We start from the raw sequence: 23,373 nt of genomic DNA on the forward strand, positions 1-23,373 counted from the left end.
ATACAGTGTTTTTACAGAGCTTCACTGAACATTAATTAAAGCTAAACTGCAGCTTTTAAAAGAAGAAACACATTGTTTCTCTGGCAAATGCAAAGTTACATTTATATATAGGCTTACATGGGCTGATAATTAGGCATGCAGATGTTAGCAGACCTATAAATTACAGCATGACTAATGTTAAAGAGTCATGTTTGCTCACTTCTTCATAGCTTTTCTTTATTTGTGTACTGGCATGTCATATTCATCAAGTATATGTAACTTTGTTAAATGCTGAAACTTCCTTGGTCTAGGAACTGAGTAATGGCCATTATGTCCATAGAGCAGAGTTTTCTGAAGTGAACAATGGTGCTTTTATCTTTTTTCTGAGAGGATGAATGAGACATATAATGTTTTTCTCTAAAGTTACAGAAAGTTGTTTTACTGAAGTGATCTGAAGGCAATTTATAGTGTATAATGATGGCACAAAATGGTAATTTAAACTTTTTTTGTCATTTGCTGCGGTGATTTTATTTCAGAATGAACTTGTTAATTATGCAGTGGGGACAGGACTGCCACACTTTTTACCATTGATTTTCTGTTAAAGCTCGTGTCTCTGGAGTCTTGCACAGTGTATATCATCCATCTATCCATTAATTTTCTCCTGTATATCCAATTCAGACTAGTTCTGCCTGGAGGTACACCACAAACAGCTCACCAATCCACTGTAGGGCTAGCACAGAGACACAGGCAGCCATTTGTAACTACAGCCTATTTAGACTGTCAGGAGAATATGTACTTTTGCTCATTGGTGATTCAAAAGTCTTCAGTTTTTGTGGTAGTTTAATTTTATAGTGAGAGACCAAATATCAACCAAAGCCCTGGAAAAAAACTGACTTGGTGGACAAAACCCCTTTTTTTTTTAGCCACTCTGTTGCCATGTCAATATATTTAGGGTCATTGTCATGCTGGAAGACCCATCCACGACCCATCTCTCATCTTCTCATCCAAGATTTTATGCAACATTGGCCCTTTGGCCCCTCAAACACAAGTAGACCCCAGACAGGCCACCAATCCACTGTTGGGCTAGCACAGAGAGATAGACAGTCATTCATCACTATGGCCTGTTGGGGATGGTGTTCTTTGGGTAGATCAGGTTAATGCCAACTAGCTTTATTTTGGTTTCATTTGACCACAACACTTCATCCCAAGCCTTCTCTGAATTATTTAGATGTTCTCTGGCAAACTTGAGATGGGGCTGTATGTGTACCTTCCTAAGCAGGGGGACCTTGCAGGCAGGGCAACGTTTCAGTGCATTATGGTGTAGTGTGGTACAAGTGGTCTTGTTGGTGACTGTGGTCCCAACTACCTTCAGATCTTTTATAGTGCAATATTTATTTGCTTTTAGAACAAAGGGAAACTGTCTTATACAGTAGCACACCACAAACATACAATATATTGGGTTTCCCAAGAACATTACCCCAAACCCTAAGTCCCTTTTCTCCCCCTCTCCACCCCCATCCTCCCTAACAACACATATCACATTTGCAGCATAACCATGACATTCCAATGACACTACAGGTTAACATAATGAACAAGGAGAAAGGTACAACAGATCAGTGATTTAAAACAAAAAGAGAATAACATGTATTAACTCCCTATTGCACATTTCTGAGCAACCTGGAATGAATAATAACTAATGATTAAATGCAGAGGGGTGTATAAACACACAAAGAATGCAAAACCTATGGCATTTGCAGCGTAACTAAAGGAAGATCCGGGGTCACCTCATCCAGCCCTAATTAGTCTGCACTGTCGTAACAGCCCCTACATGACATTAAGGTATAAATGTAACTTATTCAGCATTAACGCCAACACAGTACGCTCCTGGAATTGAGCACAAAATGTTTCCATTTTCTCAAAATTCTTAAAATATGCCTTTCTCACAGAAACTCTATAAACTAGTCCTTGGTTAGGACTAGTTTATAGAGTTGCGCCACAGAAGCTCTGTTTCTGTAATCTGCAGTCGCTAACTAAATTTCTGTTGTTCATTTGATTTTTTTGATGTTATTACTATAAGCAGATGGAGTTTTTAAGTTCACTTTACCCTGAAAACAGCCTTGCAGCATAACCATGACATTCCAATGACACTACAGGTTAACATAATGAACAAGGAGAAAGGTACAATAGATCAGTGATTTAAAACAAAAAGAGAATAACATGTATTAACTCCCTATTGCACATTTCTGAGCAACCTTTTGGTCTCTCTAATTCCCTTTAGCCAGTTTTGGACTGTTTGCATGGTTGACCCTAGCTGAGGATAGTTCTAAGTACAGGATATCTAAGAAGGCATGTAACCAGTGTTTCACCGAGAGATCATGTGGTGGTAGCCACCTCTGAACCACTAGTTTTTTGGCTGCAGTTATGCCTGCCAGCCACAATTTGCGTGCTTTCATTGTCATCGGAAGCCTAGAGTCATCAAGCAGAAGATGTAGCAGTGGGTCAATAGGAAGACTGATATTTGTCAGTGATGTCAATAACTTTATTACCTTGCCCCAGAAAAAGAACACATCAGGACAGTTGAGCAGAATGTGCAGTAAGGATTAGAGGTTATTTTCATCTGGAATCTCTTCTGACCTTCAGATCTTTAACAAGCTCCTTCCATGTAGTTTTGGGCTGATTCAGCACTTTTTTCATGATCGTCCTCAATCCATGAGGTAAGATCTTGCAAATGGAGGGTGATAATGATCATTTTAGATTTCATCTATTTTCAAATCATTGGAAATAATTGGAAATGGAAGAAAATTGCATGAGCTCCTTACTGGTGGTCTTTTAACCTTGTGCAAGTCTACAGTTATGTCCCTAGCATCTTTTGAGAGCTCTTTGGTCTTGCCCGTGGCAGCTTGATGGTGGAGAGGTTGGAATGGAAGAAACTCATTTTGTGAACAGATGTGCTTTATACACATAACGTGTTAAGATCAGGAGTATCTGTAATGGATTGATTGATTCTCCTGGGTTGTAGAGGATCAAGTGCTTATTTCTTTCAATGAAATTCAAATCATTTTTATATACGTTTTTATATATCGTTTACTTCTGGTTGATAGTCTCCAGTAAAATGAAACTATCATTAGAGAGTCTTCGTTTCTTTGTAATTGAGCAAAATCACAAGTTCAGCAGGAGATTAAATAATTTCTTTGCTTCACTGGAGTAAGGAGGATGTACTGGTCCTCCTGCCTTACACTCTTCTCTGCTGAGCCTTCTCTTGTCACACACCAGCTCACATTCCTTGTCACATTTGATTTCCACACTGTAAAATGTGTTCACAATATTATCCCCACGTAAGACCTCACTCAGGTTCCTCTGTCTTGCAAATGATGAGTTCTCGTTTGCAGAAAGGCAGGAAGTAGTTTTCATAAGGAACCTGGTTATGGGCGCAGCTCTAGAAACACAGAACAGGACTACAGGCAGCAGGGACAGTCCAACATTTTGAATGCATCGTGGGTGTATATCATTTTCATCAAAAAGCAGATTTAATTCTAAATTGTAGTTTAGATTTTCAAATCCTGCTCATAGATCAAATTCCACAAATGTCTTTTTTTTACTCTTTTTTTGAGTTATTCTCTTCCTGTTCTTTACTTTCTTGCCAATCAAGCTGCTGAAACACCCCAAGGAGAGGTCAGATTTAGTGAGCGGAGGCCGCTATAGCAGTAATCCCTCTTTTACAAGGAGCCAGTTGCCCTTTCAACAACTGAAACAAATTTTCCATCTTAGCTGTTTCTAAGCTGTGAAGGGAGACGTGTTGTTATTTATATAGAGATATAGTAGTTTTTGTAGTAAATTGTAATACGTGAATCTGTGTGATTTGTGTCATACTACTCCATCACATTAACTCTTTCTGTGAATCTAGGTGTCTGTCTGCCCAGTGACAGCTGGGCTGAGCCCCATTGGATTAGATAGACAGAGGAAAATGGATGGGTGAATGGATGGTGGCTATAGCCACAGGACACAGTGAGTTGTGACATTACAGTTAGAATTCAGCTTCAGGAAAGATCCATTCATTTTATGTGGGTTTATACCACACTTGGCATTTGGGATTCACTAAGGTGTCCCCTGAGCTTTGAATAATCATTCTGCATTTTACAACCACAGTTATATCAACACCATCACAGCATATTGGCTGCGATTACCATATTTTTGCTGCCTCATAACTGTGTCATTATGACCAATGAGAGCTCACAGTGTGCAATCCTACTGTTTCCTAGTGATTGAGAGCTGTATTTACAAGCAGCAGATTTATTATGGAGCTGTCACTTCGCTTTAGTTTCTGACTGCAGTTGAGTAGAACTGGAAAGAAGAAGTGGCGGTTAGGGGATGGCAATGGATTGAGGGTCTGACGGCAGGGGGGGTAGAAAAGAGGAAAAGGAAAGTGCGGCAAAGTGTAGCAAAGGGGATGCATTGCTGAAAATGTCTAATGGAGAAGAAGGAAGAGAGAGGAAGAAAGAGAAGGAGTGGTTTGGTGGGAGGAGGCGAAATCCAGTATGCATGCTGGAAGCAAGCTGCTGTTACTGCTGAGATGGATAAGGCTAAAGAATGTTACTGACTAATAAGAGCTTCACAAATTGGATTGCAACACAGCGGGCAAGATTAAGATAAGATAAACTAAGATAAACTTAATTTGTCCCAGATTTGGGAAATTCTTTACATATAGCCTGTCCAATGTGATAGAGCATAAAGACACCATTCACGTGCAATGTAGAGTCGTGCATGAACTTAGAATAAGTTTGTAAAACATAAATTACTTGCTGCTCCAGATAATGTTGACTTTGAGTAGTCCAGCCCAGGTCTTAATACAGATCATAAGACAAGGGCAGAAAAGAAAAGAGGAAAGATAAAGTACAAAGACAGGGCTGTTGTTATTGCCTGTTTTCACTCTGTAAGGCACTTAGAGGATCTGTGCAGCGTGAAGGCTGGCATTTATAGTCGGGGGGAAGAAAAAGTGAAGAGGAAAGACATGGATTCACAGAAGAAGAGAGACTCTTTGTACCAGCAAGGTCAGCTTCAGCTCTTCCGACTGAGTTGTTAAGATGTTCTTACTACTCAGATAAATGGTCTGAGTAAAGGGGTCAACAAAGCTCTTGGCTATGCTCTCTCTTTCCTCCTTCCCCTTTTTATCTTTACCTTCATGTTGCCACGGTGCGTCGGTAACCATCTTTGTCTCTGCTACCTCTGCAGTCAGGGAGACAAAAAAAACAACTTGAAGAAAAATTGTCAATGTGAGGAGGGGGGAGGGGGACTGTGGCATCCCAGAAAATCTGCTTCCCTTTTCCCTTTAGCAAAAGCTATATGAGAGCACTCTAAAAATAGGGGTGAGCAACTTGATTAGGAAAGAAGGGTGCACTTTATACAGAGTGAGACAAATGGCTGTAGGCATAGAGACTTCAGTTGAACATGGACTAGATTTTACTTCAGCAGCTTTGGCCTCTAAACCAGCAGTACTGAAGTAGACCTGCATCGCTTTAATGTTCCTCCAAGCACTCGACGACAGACGACGGTGTGGGGTGAACCACATGGTGGGATTGGCAGGAAACCATTTCAACTGTCATATGGTCACCAGCAGCTTTATATACTGGAAACTAGGCTCATTCATTCATTTTCCATAACGTTAATAATTCAGTTCCATTTTATTTATACAGTGCTGAATCACAATAACGGTCACCTCAAGGTAGTTTATATTGTAGGTAATACAATATAAACTACCTTGAGAAAAAGGTCGAAAATCAGTCAGTCGACCCCCAAAAAGACACACTGTAGAAGAGACAGGAATGAATAATAACTAATAATTAAATGCAGAGGGGTGTATAAACACACAAAGAATGCAAAACCTATGGCATTTGCAGCGTAACTAAAGGAAGATCCAGGGTCACCTCATCCAGTCCTAATTAGTCTGCACTGTCGTAACAGCTCCTACATGACATTAAGGTATAAATGTAACTTATTCAGCATTAACGCCAACACAGTACGGAGCTCCTGGAATTGAGCACAAAATGTTTCCATTTTCTCAAAATTCTTAAAATATGCCTTTCTCACAGAAGCTCTATAAACTAGTCCTTGGTTAGGACTAGTTTATAGAGTTGCGCCAAAGAAGCTCTGTGTTTCTGTAATCTGCAGTCGCTAACTAAATTTCTGTTGTTCATTCATTTTTTTTGATGTTATTACTATAAGCAGGTGGAGTTTTTAAGTTCACTTTACTCTGAAAACAGCTCTTTATAATAATAATTTTAAAAAGTATTCTTAAAGCTTTACTGTGATTTGATGCGTGACAAACATTTGTCATATTTTGGGCTCTTACATTATTACATTCATGGTACAGGTACAGCAGAAAAGCCAGTAAGAGTTAATTGAAGTCAGCCAGCTTAGTCACTTGTCTCTAATGATAGTCCCCCCCTCATTCTGCTGGTTCTTATTGGGCCTCTGGTGCTCTGTGACTTCTCGTGATTGGATCTTGCACCGTTGGAAGGTATTTCCAATTATTGGCCTGTGGCTGTGTGATGATGGAGAGAGAGAACACTAAAACAGTCAAGGAATAATGATGAGTAGAGAAAGGGAAAGAGGAGAGACACAGCTAAGTAGTGCAGATCAGGAGAGGGAAAAGATTGCTTTGGGTAATTAGAGAAGTGACAACTTTGATTTCCACACGAGTTGGGGTTGGGAAGGTGGGGGGGAGGGGGGCTTTCTTTGGCTCACTTTGGCAGCCACCCTCGCACAAATCCACCGTGGCCGAGATGAAAGGTGGTGAGGATCCCGTCGAAGCAAGACGAAAGAGGGGAAGAAATGAAAACGAGCTGCTGCATTGATAACTGCTGCAAAGATGAAAGACAGATGAGCTAGCTGTTAAAACAGCGAGCTGTCTGTTTGAGATGCACGCAGACGTGAATGGTGGCTGATGTATTTACATTGAACAAAAGAGCATGGTGGGTAGGTAAATCGCTTTCTTTTCCCTCGCGTTTCACATGAAGAGACAAAAATCGGCTGCAGTCTCTGGTTTAAAAAAAAGATGGAGGAGAAAAAAACAGATCCAAAACTGCCATCTTATCGTGTCAATTTTTGACTCTTTAACATCATCTCCCAGAAAAATAGGCTGAAATTTGACTCTGCACTGACTCTTGATCCGAATCACTTGCCATCTTTCCCAAACACCTGTTGGAATTGCTATAAAATCAAAATTTGATCACATTTGTTAATAAAAAGAACCGAACAAAAGAAAAAAAAAACAGGAGCAAGCGTTTAAGAACAACACAAGAGATGCATCTAGTAGCACGAGGTTACAGTACATAAGGCTGTGGTTTCTTATGCCAATCTGCTCTCGAAAACACCCAGTGGATAAGAGAGCAATCCATCTAAAGTTACCAAATGAAAAGCAGAATGAGGCTAGTTTGATGGAGAGAGGTTTCTGTGAGAGGAGGAAGAGCGCGATGGCTGCTGGCCAATCGTCTCCAATGTAATCTCCATTCTTATGGATGGATTTCCAATGTGGGTGTCCTGTACAAGGGCATCTGGCTGCCTGCAGAGCTACATGATATGCAGTTGGCTCCTTGGAGAGTTGCTACAAACACAATTGCATGTAATCACACAGACATGGACGTTTGTACTGATACGCAAAGAGACAGTGTGATTCATATGCTGGATTATCAAAACATCCAAATCTCTGACAGTCTCAGACACACTCTGCACTCCTAGCATGCTGCGTAGGTCCCCTGCCTCCCCTACCTTGCTTTGTGTCTCCCAAGGGTGCCAGTTAATCAGCGTGCCCTTGCCTTGCCCCTAGCAACACAGCTGTGATACCTACCCAAAACCAGCCTAATCATAGCTTTTAATCCCGCCAATGCTCCAGGTGGCTGACACGTGTCTGTCCTCAGCAGCGGTGTTTCAGGGAGGACGGTATGAGACTTGAGACTCAGGTGACACCTTCAGCTCAGCTCGGCAGACATACAAACATAAGCATTGTGGTCCAGCCGCTAACGTTGACATGCACAGTCTACTAGGCTGTGCTGCTCACCCTGGGATGTGATTGCACCCATGATTAAAATACACAGGTTATTATTCCATATGTCATATGCCTTATGAATACAAGACTTACAAATATGTCACCTTGTACAGTTATTAAACATGAAGAAGCATGAAGTATAGGCTTAGGCTCATATTTGACATAAAGCGCAGAGCTGTGTCTGCTAAACATTATTATTTAACATAGAAGTCAACAGTAACAAATCCATTCATTACCATATTATTCCACATTATTATGTTAGATTATTAGAGGACATAGTGCTTACTTACAAATCAGGTAAACAAAGGCTAATAAAGCCTCACTTCTGGTCCTGGTATGAACAAAGATCATGATGCATCATGAAAGTCTTCCTTGCATAAGTGTGTGGACCCTTAAAGGGAATATTTCTTTATATCTGATATGCTGCTTTCCATTGGTGAACATTGGCTATAAAAGGAAAAAAATACATCCCTCAAAGTAATAGAACCACTGACTGATTTACTAGTTTATCTCTCCCTCTCTTGTATATCAGATTTTACTTGAGCACCAGGTACGATAGCATTGTTCCTCCATCTTTCATATCAAGCGAAGAGAACAGTCCTGGGAATGGAGTGAGCGCGATAATGGTGGAGAAGGAGAGGAGAAGGGCCCAGCTGTTTAATCTATCCCCCCCCTCCCCATTCTTATGCAGAGCAGGCTTCAGCTGGTAGGAGAGAGGAGCGAGAAGGGAGAAGCGTCACTGTTTCACACAGAATGACTTATTTCTCTAAGGATCCTAATACAAACAGATGCAAACACACAAGCAGGACACAGAGGAATTTGGGTTTTAGAAATTGCAGTGTAGAGGACATAAAAAAACCTGTCCAACAGGACTTTGTGCCACTTTTTCCCTTGCCACTGCACATATGTTTTGCTAAAATTAAATTTATAGTCAAATTTTCTTTGTTGTGGTTTCCATCAGATTCTGTTTTCTTCCTCTTGTCCCTCTTTTTTTGTTTTTGTTTCAAGTGGTTAGGTAAGAAGCATCCTTGTTGATTTCTCTGCTGTCTTTGGTTGTTGATGAGGATGTTGTCACTCACTCCTGATCACCAGGGAAGGAATACACACATTTACATACAGTACACACACTACACTCTGAGCATTTATTACTTTGCCTGCCACACACTTAGACTGTGTGGAAGTGCCTGTGTACTACATCTAATATCCTAGTAATAAACTTGCTGCGCTGTGGGGAAATGAAGAATACAGAGGTAAAATTGAGTGAAGGTAAATAAAACAAAACAAAGGCAGGGGATTAACGGGGGAAGTGAGAGATATGTGAGGAAAGGGGAGAAGAAACGGTGAGTTTGGATGGACAGCAGTGCATAGCGAATAGAAGGAGAAAGAACAGAAAAATAGCTGAGGAAGAATTTATAAAGAACGAGGGGAACGGGAGATGAAAAGAAGGGATATAGGTGCAAGGGAAGAATAGGGCATGGACGTTATTAGCAAAAAAAGACATCAAAATTAGTTTTGGCAAGGGGAGGTGAGAAAAAGGACAGCGCCAAGTGTGGCTGAAGGATTGTTTGAGAATAAGGGAAGGACAAGCAGAGAAGAAGAGCAGTTAGATGGAAAGGAGCAAGCACGAGGAAATGGATAAGTGAGTAAGACAAAGGAAAGGGATTAGAGAAAGAATGATGGAAACAAGAAAGGAAAGGAACATTTTCACAGAGAGGACACAGAGGATGAGGAGGGTGAACCCATTTTTGAAGAAGCCTGCCACTAGAGGGAGAGAGAAGTACCGGTGGATGATCATTATCCACAAATTATTTGGCTGGTAAAAGGGATCTTGTATTGGATTGTGTTGCTGGAAGTGGCTGATTCAGAAGTGAAAGTTAGAGGAGGGAGGAGATTTAGTCAGGATTTGTGGATGAGATGGCAGATGTGGCAGTAGGAGGAGAACACGAATGCACACAATTGATTCATCTCACTAAGGACTTCTGCCTCCCACAATTTTCCTTTCGCTCTGTTATTATTTTGATTTTGCCGTTTTTCTGCAACCCCCACCATCACCACCACACCCCTCTCATTTGTCCCATCTTCCCCTTGTCCCTCTCTGCTGCCAGCGGCATCTGTCTCTCCTTCTCTAATTCGGTGATTGCAACGGAGTGGCCGTGTCATTTCTAAAACCAGGGTTGTATGTGCACTCTAATTGCCGTACTGGTTTTCCAGAAGTCAGAGCTGTGCCTGGATAATCTTAAGTGCAATGTGAACACATGCGTGTAATTGCTGCATGAGCATTTCCTTTCAATTTAGACTAATTTCAGTTTCAGAAAGAAAACACAGATGGTTCAAATGTTAACCTGCTTAAAAAGATCAGGTTCAAGTCACTAAAAAGACTCACTCAAAGATCAAAATTCCAGACAAAATTCCTATTTTCGTCATCAGTGTGCCAGCTATCATTTATCCCAGGCTTCTTCCTTCTCCGTGCGTTCTCTCTGTTCAGATTTCATTATCTTTCGGCCCTCTGCTTCACACACAAACAACTGTTTCCCTTCATATACAGTATGCACATGTGGAAACGCACCTCCTCATGCTTATGTGAGCCATTTCTACAGAGGCAGGTGTGGGTAGAGAGACCCCTGGGGAGTAGATGTAGGTACTGCAGAACTGAGAGGTGGTCTATTTTAGATCACTGCGGCACCACAGAGGGTGGTGCTAAGGGGGGGGGGAGTTAGGGCAAAATCAGCGTATACTTGTGAGGATGCAGGATGTAGCACTCTAAGCTTAGAGTGTTTACCGTTTAGACACTTTTCCCAAACCTTCCCTGAATCCCTGACTCATCTCTCTGCAGATAATTCCATCAGCATCTCCTGTCAGTATCCTGCTATGAACTCCAATTCAATCTATGTCCACTATTTTTTTCCCCCTCAGACTGTAGCAAGTAATGCATTTTGGACACATTCCTACATGTCATATATTTTATATGTTGGTGTATATACTACATCTATATATATATATATATATATATATATATATATATATATATATATATATATATATACTTTATATATACTTTAGTGATTCTCATTTTTTGGTACCACTCGCAGAACTTTCTCCCTCTGCTAGGACACCAGGGGATTCCCTGACCTCATTTTAGCTAGCATAGCTCTCAGGTTTTTCGCAAAGGCTGCTGTTTGACGTACATAAAACTCCTAATTAATCCTCTGACTTTACCACCGCATTAGACTTTATTAAAACCCCAAGTCTGGTCACATCAGCCCTCGTCTTCCCTAATTCCAGCTCTGTCTCTGTTGACAGTGCTATAAGAGGTACAGCGTATGACCCCGAGGTTGATTGAAGCGAAGTGAGGGATAATAAGTTTGCACAGCAGCAATGAAACTTCTTTGACACGTTGATGAAGTGATGCTAATTGCCAAGTGCCACTGAGAAGTGCTCCATTAATGCATAAGAAGGAAGAAAAAAACCTGACAAAAACTCAGTGCTGACAGTTTCACTGAATCTTTTTTCTCTTTAGCCGGAGTGGAGTAACTGGATGTAAAGTGATGTGATGCTCCACAGGCAGAATGCCATCCTGTTGGGCTGGATGGTGGAGGTTTGCTAATCAGCAATGCTTTGTGTGCGGCAGGAACTTAAATATGTCTTCCTTGGAACAACCATGAAATGTGTTTTAATTCTCTGTGATTATGTCATGCTCATGTGAAATAACAATGGGAAATCTTTTTTCTGCTTTATTATTTCATACTGTAATAACTGTGTTTACTGACTGCTGATTCTGTGACTCTGTGACAGCTATTATAATTTAGCACTTCCACAAATGTAATCATACTATATCTAAATAATTCATAAATCTGTTTAACTTGTTAGTGCATTTAAAAAAAATCATTTAAAATTCAAGGTAACTAGAATGCTGTTAACTTGTCTAACCAAACAAACCAGCCCGAAAACACATCCACAAGTTCTTCCTGTCCTAACTAAAGCTGATTTAAAGTACATAACTTGCTAAACATTTGCCATGTTGCCCTTCTAACCTCTAACCTTTCAACTTCCAGATTTGTGTAACCTTTTCTTAATTTGTCTTCTCCAAATTTCTTAAAGGGAACTTTGATAATGAGCGCCTGGCTATTGCTAGACAAAGAATCCCATACCGACTTGGTCGGGTAGTTGACGAGTGGCTACTCGACAAAGGTAATAAAATCCCTTTAACTCCACTAATGATCTAACTGCCTAACCTACCGTTAACCACCACTCTGGAAGAGGTGCAGTGCCAAGCATCAAGGGTGAATACGATCTGGCTTTTTCACACGACTGTGGGTCCATTATAACCCAGTGCAGACTTTAAAAGCCTGCAAATGACTGACTGATATATAATTAGCTAATTCTTTTGAAGTTTTTCTATATCTCCAGTGATGGGAAGCCACGCTGCAAATGAGGTATTGTCAGAAGATATTTTCTTTTCCTCTCAGTTTTATATCTAGTTGTCAGTTAAAGCTGTTCACTGTGACAAAAAATTGTCATTCCAAAAAACAATTATCTTCTATAAGTTTTCGTTCCTCTGAAGTATTGATTTGGAGATATCAAAAGGACCTTATCCAAAGCACCTTAAACTGGGGCTGCATCTCTTCAGAGAAATAACTCCCGAATAACCCAACATAACCCCGTAATAACCTGACCACATGTAAACAACCTAGTGAATCCGTTTGCTTCTTTCATGTGTCTTTTGTTGGCTGAATGTGAACTTGTACTGACTAATCACTCATGAAAACAGAGCAAAAAGAAAAGACTGACTATCAGTGGATCCTCAAGGAAAAGAATCCCCATGAAAGTCACTAAAAGTTAAAGGGACTGTTGTGTTTGTTCAGCGTGTGGGCTCCATTTCTCGCCCAACGTTACACAGAACTTGAGCCACAAGTTTGTAATGTGATGCCATGAAAGTGACAATTCTTTAACCCTTTGAGTGCTGAATGTCCCAACCTCTCTGTCTTGTGCCGCGCGTTTGTGCTGCTGAAGGTGGTTGATTCTTATTTTTTTAAAAAGAAAGAAAGAAGAAGAAGTCGAGTTTCTACTTCAAAGACAAATTTTTTTATTGGTAACTAGCGCACACAGAACTCTAGCAGACTATAAAAAAAACAGTACAAGGATAAGAATCTAAGACTTTACAGTAACATCTGCAATAGCTTCACTATTTGCATAAGAGATGTATTGCAATTATCATGAATTAAGCTTTTGAGGCCAGATACCTTTAGGGGGGTTCCTGAAATGGAGTTGTGAACGATAAAACATGCACGCATAAATTCAGAAGATAAAATTTGTCTGCGAGAGCTAAATGAAGTATTCATGTGACAGACAAACAAGATAAATGAAGTGCTTGCATATTTATTTCATGGAAACAAAACAATCATTGCATTCATTTCTAGCTCGAGGAAAACTGACTTCTGTGCTCTCCTCTGACATGCCAGGGAATGCACTTTTGCTGAGGTTAGTTAGGACACAAATCAGAATTAAAAAGACTTGGGAGATGAAAGTTGAATGAAAAAGTGGATCAATAAAAAATGACTTACCCACTTATGAAATGATTTGTGCATGCTATGAAACTCTAAAGAGACTGAGCATTAAACTGAATCTATTATTCTCTTTCTTCTATAGTTTGATATGAGCCTGTATCCAATCATTTTGATGAGAGCTTTTGCAGAAAGTAGGCAGGAGAAATAAACAAATAAACACCCATTAAATCTCAAGTGCAGGCTTTGATCATTTTTGGGTGCATTTTGGGGGGTGGGGGGAATCTGCAAGGTCTTTATTTGTTAATATTATGGGATTCATTAAATGAACGTCTTACACACGTCACGGACTGAAGAGGAAAAGTGGCTGTTTGTAACTAGATTAGATAATGAATGGGGATTAGAGGACATTGCTAAGCTCAAAGGGTTAAAGCTGTTTGTTGCTTTGATAAGGACATGGAGAGAGATTTAAGCTAAGAAACCTCTAAGCAGAATCTAACCACCTAACAGCAAATCAAACTCCACCCACACTAACCGCTGGGGGCTTCTCTCGCTGCTACGTCGTCCGCGTTCTTAAATTGAAACGATCTGACTGATTTCCCAGCTTTGCCCCGCTGGTGACAAAATTCAGAGAGCCCTCAGTTATAACCGTGTTATAAACGATGCTTAATCTTTGAACATAATTTGCCCTGGACGCTGGTATCTGGAAGAACTTGGACAGGTTACGGCAGTCGTTCGGGACAAGAACTAAATACGAAGCTAACAATGTTCTAACTCCTGCTAAAAGACACAAATCTCCAAGTGGCAACATCTTCCCGTTGTCCCCATCTTGATGTAAAGCAAAACTCAGAGGGTTAAAACACAGCAAATGACTGAAGGCCAAATTCAGCAGCGACACAGCTGCTCTGGGTCATTTCAACAAAATGTGTCTAAGCAAAAATAAATGAAGGTCCCTTTAACATTTATTGTTTTCACTCCTAAAGAGATTGATGTATTTTAATGTATCCTTCTGTGTGTATTTGCTATGCAGGGTGAGTGGTATACTTGAACAAGACTTACACACTGGTTCATGTGTGTGTGTGTGTGTGTGTGTGTGGCAAACAGCCGGGATCATTCATTCTGAAATGGATGGCTTGTAATGGTCCAGGCTGTGTTGCCAATATGGGGTTTATGGTCTCTGGTGTCCAGTGATTTTTCTTACATCAGCGCCTCAGAGGGTCTTTACATGTTTCAGGGTTCTTGACCAGAGCGAGGAAAACAATCAGCCCCGTGGGTCTCCTCTTCAAGTGCCTTTAGTGTTTCATCAATTCTGTAAAACTCGCCAAGCATGGAAAACTTCCATATCTTTCAGATCTTATAAGTACAAATCTCAACGCGTTATTACCTTCATATGTGGACAGAAGTAAAAATAAGAGAGCTAATCGCCCGCATTCGCTATCACAAATCAGTATTTTAGTCACACCGGGATATAATGGAAGTCACTGGAGCCAGAAGTGTCCTAAAGGAGAGCTGGGCTGTGGCGCTGCACTGTCTCACTACATCTCATTCTGAAGCCTTTATCCCATCTCCCCAACTGTGTGTGAGGCAGATCAGAGTTAGCATCTCTGGCCAACTCGGTGCCTGCTGACTAAATCCAAAACGGCAGCCATTACAGAGACCCAGTGGAGGGGAAAAATCCCAAGTCCCAAAAGTTTGCAACAGCTCTAGCCGGGACAAAACTTCCTCACATGTGTCCCCTTATTCTTCTTCTTGTGATGGGTCTGTCATCCCAAGTTTTCTCCTCTCTCGCTGCCTTTCCTAACCCTCACTCTCCCTTCTTATCCTCCTCCTTTTTCCTCTGACCACCAATGCCAACCTTACGCAAAAAAAAGAAAAATACTTGGCAAGCATTCCCCGTTTTTTTTTGCTAGAAACAATAAATATGTGTCACAGCTTCCACATCTCATTAGGGAGCTCCACTAGAAAATAAACAGTACAAATAACCGGCAAGAATCAATTTCCCGTAGGTGTTCACTTTAACAGATGCGAAAAGGAAGGAAGCGAAGCGAAAAAAGCTCCCAGAGGAATTGGAACATCTTCTTCTGGCAACGACTCTATCCCTCTAGAGCTCCCCGGCAGCCTGACAATCAAGCCTGGAGTTGAGCTACACAAGTGCAGGGAGTAGAAGAAGGGAGGAATACTAGGATACCAGGTCTCTGCAGGCTAAAACGCTAGAACTAGGTTTAACGTTCAGTGTTTAATGGTTTGGTGCGAGCGCCCCAATTCCCAAAGTGAAAGCAATCAAGTGCCCTCCGCTTGGTGTGGTGCCAAAGCCCAAATCAAATCTCCTGGCCAGGCATTGGTCCAGAGCTGCTATTCATGATCCCAGCTTCATTTCAGAGATTTTCTCACATCTGGCAGCAGTCAATTGAGAGTAAAGCCATATGAGGCTGTCTTTCAGTAACTCCATCATAAGCTTTGCATCCCGCAGAGTTACTATCTTGTTTTCTCATTTGATCTCGCTGCACTATTACAGCCATATCTGAGAGAAGCAGGGGGAGACGGAATGAATTTCAACGTGCTTGCTCATGAGAAGAGAAGTGGCAGCGGGAACACGTCTCTTTAGTCTGAAATAAGGGACTCTTTACTGTTATTTCATGGTCCCCTACCATGAAATGGCCTAAAAACAGCACAGTCACAGCTGGAGAGAACAGGAAGAAAGAAAACTGCGCCCAGCTAACCACTTTGCTATCTCTCTTTGTCGCTCCCTCGACAGTATCACTTGTTTAAGATCCACATACAGATGTAGGATCAGATATAGAGCCACATCTGATTACATCCAATCTATTGTCTCCAGAGTACTTCGCTGCACCATCACAGTCTCACTGCCCAGAGCTTCCTTCAAGGACCTCAGGGCTCCACTCTGCCTCCCAAGACTTTCTGTCTATCTTCATGCTGCATTTGGCCCCTCATCGCCATTGTCAAACACAATTAATTCATAGTGTTCTACCCGAACCAGCCCAACTTCTGGGGAGTAAAAAAGCAAAACGTTCTTAATTACCAAGGAGAGCTGTGCACCAAGGAGATAACTTGGGAACGCTTCATAATCGACTTTGTCAGCATCCCACCCCGCCCCCATTGTGCTCCTGCCTTCTTCGACTTTATCCTTTCCTATCCTTTTTTCTTTGGAGAAGAAAATGGAAATAGGGGAGTTCATGTTTGTTGATACGGATACTCTAAATTCTGCAGGTGCATGAAGGATTTGTGCACAGAAACAAATACAGACTCTGCACGCTAGCGGTCCAAGTTTGCACTCTGCACCTCAAAAAGGAGCGCATTGACAGAGGTGAATTCTGGGCCATCCTTCCCACCCTGCAAGAGAAAACATTCGGAATAGAAGCTTCTTGCAACCATATGGCATGCCTCCTCTCTGTGAGATAACAGGAGTAGAAGGAGGATGAGAGAGGCGTAATGATGACGGTGGTGGGAGAGAGATACTGCTCTCTCCAGCTGCAGTGCTTTTCATATCCCCCTCATATACACTTAGATCATCCTTTACCACCATCCACTCCTTTCACTCTCCGGGTGCCTCCCTCCTGCTTCAGGTCCACAGGCAGAGGAAGGGCTAAACCGTCCCCTCCTCTCCTCTCCACATACATTTTGAGGGTTGCAACAGACATACAACCATTATTTTTCTGCCTCCGACAAGCAATCTGTGCAATAGCAATCCAAGCGTGGCCTAAAACCAGCCCACTCCCCAGGTTGGCTCAACATAGATAGTAATTACTGACCACAGCTCATCTGTGACAAGCCATTTCTCTGTAGTTGAGGAAGACTGAAGGTAGAAATGTGCTTTTACAGCTTCAGAGCATTTTACTTTTGGTCAAAGAGGTAATCTTTATCAAAGAGAACTCAGACTGCGGTGAAACTAGTGCCCAGATAAAAGATTTAAAATGTGCAATCAGGTACTGCATTATATCTCTGTATCTATGAAGCGCCTTGAGGCGACTTTTGTTGTGATTTGGCGCTATATAAATAAAATTGAGTTGAATTGAATTGAATCTTCAGGCACACAAAAAGTATACATTTATACTTTTCATGCAAGATATTAACGGTGTTTGTAGCTATTGCAAAAATCTTCTTGAATAGATGTTTGGTTATCATTTCAGTGTGTTATTTTTAGTTCTTACTGAAGTAAAGACGCTGAGGTCCACTGCAATTTCCACCCAGTCTTAGAGTCAGTGTGCACATAGAATCGCTGTGTGAAATGGACTGTTTTCGGACCAGTTGGCTTTTTTTCTGGGAATTTCTTTTCACCACCGACTTTGTATTTAGCCATGTATTAGGAATATAAAAGTGTCAGTTCAATCACTTTTACCATATTATAACTAATGAAAGACAAATTTAACACAATCTATCACTAATCACAAAATTTTACAATTCTTAGGTCCGTTTTTACGATGTTGTTTTTGACATCTGGGTATTTTATTTTAGTATTCTCACCACCTCTGTGTTAATGTATCCCTACGTCCTCTTTATGAGCACCTTCTGTGGTCAAACAGCAGGTTTGTGGGGAGACACACAGCAGAAAGCGTTGGCATTAGTCAAGGAAGGTAGATATAAAACCCTGTTATAACTAAGTTAACCATGTGATTAAGTGGCTATACTTGAAAATCAGGGTGCAAAGCTGGAGGTGACTCACTAGTGCTTCCCGTGATCATTTAATATCCATAATAAGCACTTCACTGCACTTTCTTCTTCTTCTTTTTTCCCCTTTCCTTTTGCCTTTCATCTCACTACATGACTTACTCCCCCTTCTGCTTGCTTCTTACCGTCTTACTCTTGTGTGTTACTGTATGTCTGCCTCTGCAGCCACTCTTTAACTGCATCATTCCTCTTGTTCTTTTTATCGAGCCTGTCATGCACTCTCTCTATCCCACCCTTTCATGCCCTCGCTCTGTCTCTTTGACATTCGGTCCTCATGCACACTTGCTCTTTCTCTGTCCTCCTCGTCTGTCATCCTCCCTCGCTTCTGTCATCTCTTATGTCCCTATTTTCCAAGACTCTGTCCAACCTTTCTTTATCATCTCTTTTTCTCCAGGCTTGGGTAGATTACTCAGGAGTTTCACTGTGGCCAGCATTAAAAGAAAGTAAATTATACATGTATGGATTTTTATAATGCTAATTTACTTCAAGCATTTCATTTTGTTTTATTAAAATATATATGCTTTGTTTGAAGACACTGCTGAGGAAAAGCCCTGTGATAATATTGCAGGCCAGGGTAAAGTGTACTATAGCAGGGAGTCCACATCTCCTGTCATATTGATTACCTATCGGCTAAGACAGGATGTAGGGGGTTGTGATTGTTGCTTATAATGGATGCTAACGATGCTGCCCTTAGAAATGGGGAAAAAAGATATACACATCTCAACAATCTCAATGGCTGACTGCCTTGGGATTCACATGTAATCACGATATACCTGTATGGTATACGATATATATATTGTATGTATGTAACTGCTATAATAAGGCTCCTAGATCATGGTGCTTTCCAGCATATTTCTATCCATATCACTTCATCACCAACAGCTTTTTTGTTGGTATGCAACATGTCTATAGTCTGTATTCCCCTATTTGTTCATTAAATACATAGCCTATGGATTTAAATCTAAGGGCCATTATTTATTCTGAATATAGGTATGTAGTGAAGGAAAGAATTACATCTCACGTCTCTCAAAGTGACACTGAGAGAATACGCTAAAAACAGGCCCAAACTGGTCTGCTCTCTCAGTTTGCGTTTCTTAATAAGGCACCATCTGCATTTACAAGAAATAAAGCTTTTTTTTTTTATAGCTGCACATAAAGCTACGTAGCTAAGAATACCTTGGCAGCTATTTGTAGGTATCAGGTTGAACATAGCTGAAGAAGGTGGATGGTTGTGCAGATTTTTCTGCTCTGGTGGTGCGAAAACTGATCATTAAAATCAATTTCCATGTTCAATTGGTACTGAACGACTGTAGCTTTAATAGTAATGTGTGCTTTTAGACATCCTGGTAGGGTGGCTCATTAGATGACAGTGTTTGTTGGTCCATCATTTTTGCCTGAGATCACAATTATCAGATGAATACCCTGTTGCCTTAGATGTGTTCCTTTGATATTCTAAGAATTATAAGAATTTTGATCCTTATTCCAGGCTGTGAAGTTTAGCAGTATAATCAGGCATGAAATAATACATAATGGTTTGAGACAGTCTTTCACCTTCAGCTATACCTTGTTTCCTGTTATCTACCAATAGCTAGCATGCTAGCAAACCAGAGACTGTACATCCAATTAGACTGGATTTTAACATTCAGATTTTGGAGAACTGAAATGGCACATGTAGTTTATTAGTGTTAGCTAACATGTTAATACTAGCGATTCACTAACAAAACTGAAGGACAAACCTCTTGGACTTTAATTTCAATAAAAATGCTTTAAAAAGCACCAACACTACAAACATTGTTGAGAGGTACAGTTAAATAGCCTACACCTGTTAAGCTGTAGCTTTTTAATGCTGTGAAGTTTAGCGTTTTAGAATGGGAATATATTGGGATTGTAACTGTGAGTCTGTCAGGCAAAGCATTTTTCCTACTTAACATCAACATGTTAGCATCCATTAGCATCCATTACATTTAGAGACATCTTTATACACACAAGCACAAGCGCAATACACACAATACACACAAGCGCACACACGCTAAATGTATATACACTGCACTCATGTTGAATATGCATAGCCGTTTATTATTTTTGCTCGTAATTCTCACACTTTAAAATCTTTAAAAAATCAATTATTTTCAGACATATGGGTATATAAACAGATAGAGGGATAGATGTATGAACTCCGCTCAGTCTCTGCAGTAGCTGATTACAGAAGTCTGACCATTCTGGTCTCTGCATTGCAGTTAATTAAGGCTTTGTGTATGGCTGCGGATGCCCATTATAATGAAAGGCTGGCTGTCAGCCCCTCGCCCCAACACACAAACACGCACATACACACCCCAATCCATTTAGCCCCTCTAACGCCACCACCCCACCCTACAGCCACCCCTATCCAGCTGCTTCCATCGTCAAGCCTCTGCCCATTAAATGTCTATCACCTTAAAATTCCTGTGGAGAGCGGCAAAACACATCCATACACATTGAAATTGGTGAAACAGAACCTCATCAATGTGTAACCCATGTGTGCTGTGCTGCTGCCTAATACACACAAGCGCACACACAGAGGGAGAGGTGTATGTAAATAAATGTTGAGGAAATAGACACTACTTGAAAAGGCCAACTGTCACACACATAAAGGTCGTTTCACTGACACATTTCATAAGTTATTATATACATGCACACACACCCTCTTCTCTGCAGCAGCGCCACAGCCAGCTCTGTCATATTAAGCGCCGTGATTGCATGTCATTGCAGAGGCTTCTCTTTCTATCTTTCCTCGCCTCCACCCCGCCCCACTTACGCCTGCCGCCAAAATTGGTTCTAAAACCACATGTCACTTTTGATTTGACCCGGCAGACCCTGAAACAATAACTTCATCAGGCCTTGTTAGAGTCTCATCCTGAGCAGACAGCTACAAAAACAAACACTGATTTCCCTTCATCTAGTCTAGAGGGCACCTTTCTTCTTGGCTTTCTTTGTCTCATATGGGATGAGCACATAAACGGCCACACTACTCTCATGTGCTCAAGGCTTTTTTTTCTTTTACACAGAGAGGCATTAAATGGGTCACCCAACGGATGCTTGGACATTTTAAGAAATATGTATGATACATGAATGCATGTGCAGTGACTCTAGGAAGTATTACTAATCCTCCTTACTCTACATCATAATCATAAGCCGCTTGTCAATATAGCTTACTTATGACTGTGTCCCTGGCTCAGAGTGTAACTCTGCCACCATTACACTTAACTCCTGTGGAGTAAATTGTCCTATCTGAACAGACCATCTAGTGACTTGGAGTTTCACATCACACACAATAGAAAAACACCATGTCTTCAACTTGTCCACACTCTATGACCCTCTATGTTTACAATGGAGACCTTCTGGGCTGATTTGTGGACGTGTGCGGGGTGGGGTTAATTAAGTGGGCTAAAATTTTAGTGCAAGTGTGTGTGTGTGTGCGCGCGTGTTCAGTCCTGATGTTTAAAGTGAATCTTTGTGTATACACGTGCATGTATTTTCTCCTGTATTTTCCCGGCTGATGTTCGTAGTTTAACAGTCTGTTCATCCTTTCCTGTTCTATTTATTGCAGCATCACTCCCACGCTAAACATGCTAAGTAATGATATAAGAGAATAAGAGTCAGATATTATGTCAACAGCGCATATGCCAGACATTAAGTCTCATTATTATAGAGTTAGGGGACAGGAGCCCAGTCCCTTGTGGGACCTTGGTGGGTCTAATGATCTGATAATAGGCTGACGTGTGTAATGGCCCTCATCGAGGAAACAGATTTATGTCTTCAGCACTTCTGTAGAGTCTACATACAGATTAAACATGCAGTTTTACATTTACGTACCAACACAAGCATTCATTGACATAATTCCTCTGATATTCCCGCACACCTGAATCTTATAAACAGGTCAACACACCCATATAGATGAAGAGTAAATTATAATTATAGTGATGAAGAACCCTCTCAGCTCTCCTAATTGAAAGCAAATGGGACCTGAGCCTGTCCCCAGCGTCTGATGAGAAGAAAGTTGTCACCAGCTTACAGTCTGATTGAAACCATGAAACAAGCATTCAGAAAGTTATTCAGAGCATTTGTTATTTAATTGAATCACATGCAGGGAAGTCACTGTGAGCAGATTACTTGAGCAGGAGTGCCAGCAGAAGCGCTGAGGAGTAATCTCCCATACCTGCACACGTAATAAATATGCGTACATGCACACGTACAAACACATTCATAAACACACTCCCTTCAGGCCCAAGATTCGTAGCCCACCATGTCTACTGAGTCAATATTTCACTCCCAAATGCACACATTAGCGCAGTATCCCTTTCACGAACAAACACACTCCCTTTCCTTGCAGGGATTGATTAATCCATAAAAAACCTCTTTAGCTTCTCCCATCCTTCTCCTCTGAGTAATTACCTCATAAGGACTGTTCTTAACCCACATCCTTCCAACAGTTTTCCTCTAACCTGAATATTCCCCGATGTCCATGTGAGTCTCACTAGGGGTCAAAGATTGTGTCAGTCTGAGCGTTGGGGATAAGCAGGCACAGTAGGGATGCATGCCTGTCGGAGGGGGAGGAGGGGAGGAGGTGAATAAAATAAAATCTAAACGGATGTCAGTTGGAGAAAATACAGGGAGAAAAACTATACCTGTCAGACTGCCCCCACTCTGCCCCTACACCACAAGACCTGGTGACACATTAGTATTGGACCCTGGTTAAACGGTTGACTTTGTCCTCTCTTCATCCATCTATCCATCCAGATGAATGGTAATGACCACAGAGAGGAACAGCCCCTGCTGAATTAAACATTTTCTTCCAATGAGAATCTCATTTTCCTCCTTTAGATGGCAAAGCAGGGTGATGGTTTTCACTCTGGCAGAGATACTTTATCATTGTGCAGCTCATGTGCATTGGAGGTCAATGACATAGACCCAGCATTGTTCTAATATATTCCATCTCAGGGCAAATGAGATGCGTTTTGCTGTGAACCTTCAGTCTCAGGGTCAATCCGCGACTGCTCCTGCAATCTATTTGACTGCCAGATTCAGGGTGCTTTTCTGGGAATGTGCCACGTGACTAGCTCCGTAATGACTGCAACTGCAGCAAGCCAGGGTCCAATCTCCCTAAAGTGTTACCCAGGAAATCCCTTG

At 41.2% G+C, this 23,373-nt stretch overlaps 1 protein-coding gene across 7 annotated transcripts in view; it reads left to right on the forward strand.

The window, feature by feature from the left end:
• Window positions 1-23,373, forward strand: part of nrxn2b (neurexin 2b) — a 739,753-nt gene that overhangs the window by 698,240 nt on the left and 18,140 nt on the right. For 6 of the 7 annotated variants that reach the window (XM_035912885.2, XM_035912888.2, XM_035912886.2 and 3 more), the window contains one exon: window positions 12,119-12,208. The exons of the other annotated variant lie outside the window; for it this stretch is intronic. In XM_035912885.2, the coding sequence (XP_035768778.1) occupies window positions 12,119-12,208 (90 nt within the window). The remainder of the gene's footprint in view (window positions 1-12,118; window positions 12,209-23,373) is intronic. 7 annotated transcript variants of the gene reach the window in all.

Source organism: Neolamprologus brichardi, chromosome 3, assembly GCF_056152115.1.
Source record: "Neolamprologus brichardi isolate AB-2024 chromosome 3, ASM5615211v1, whole genome shotgun sequence".
Lineage (NCBI taxonomy): Eukaryota > Metazoa > Chordata > Actinopteri > Cichliformes > Cichlidae > Neolamprologus > Neolamprologus brichardi.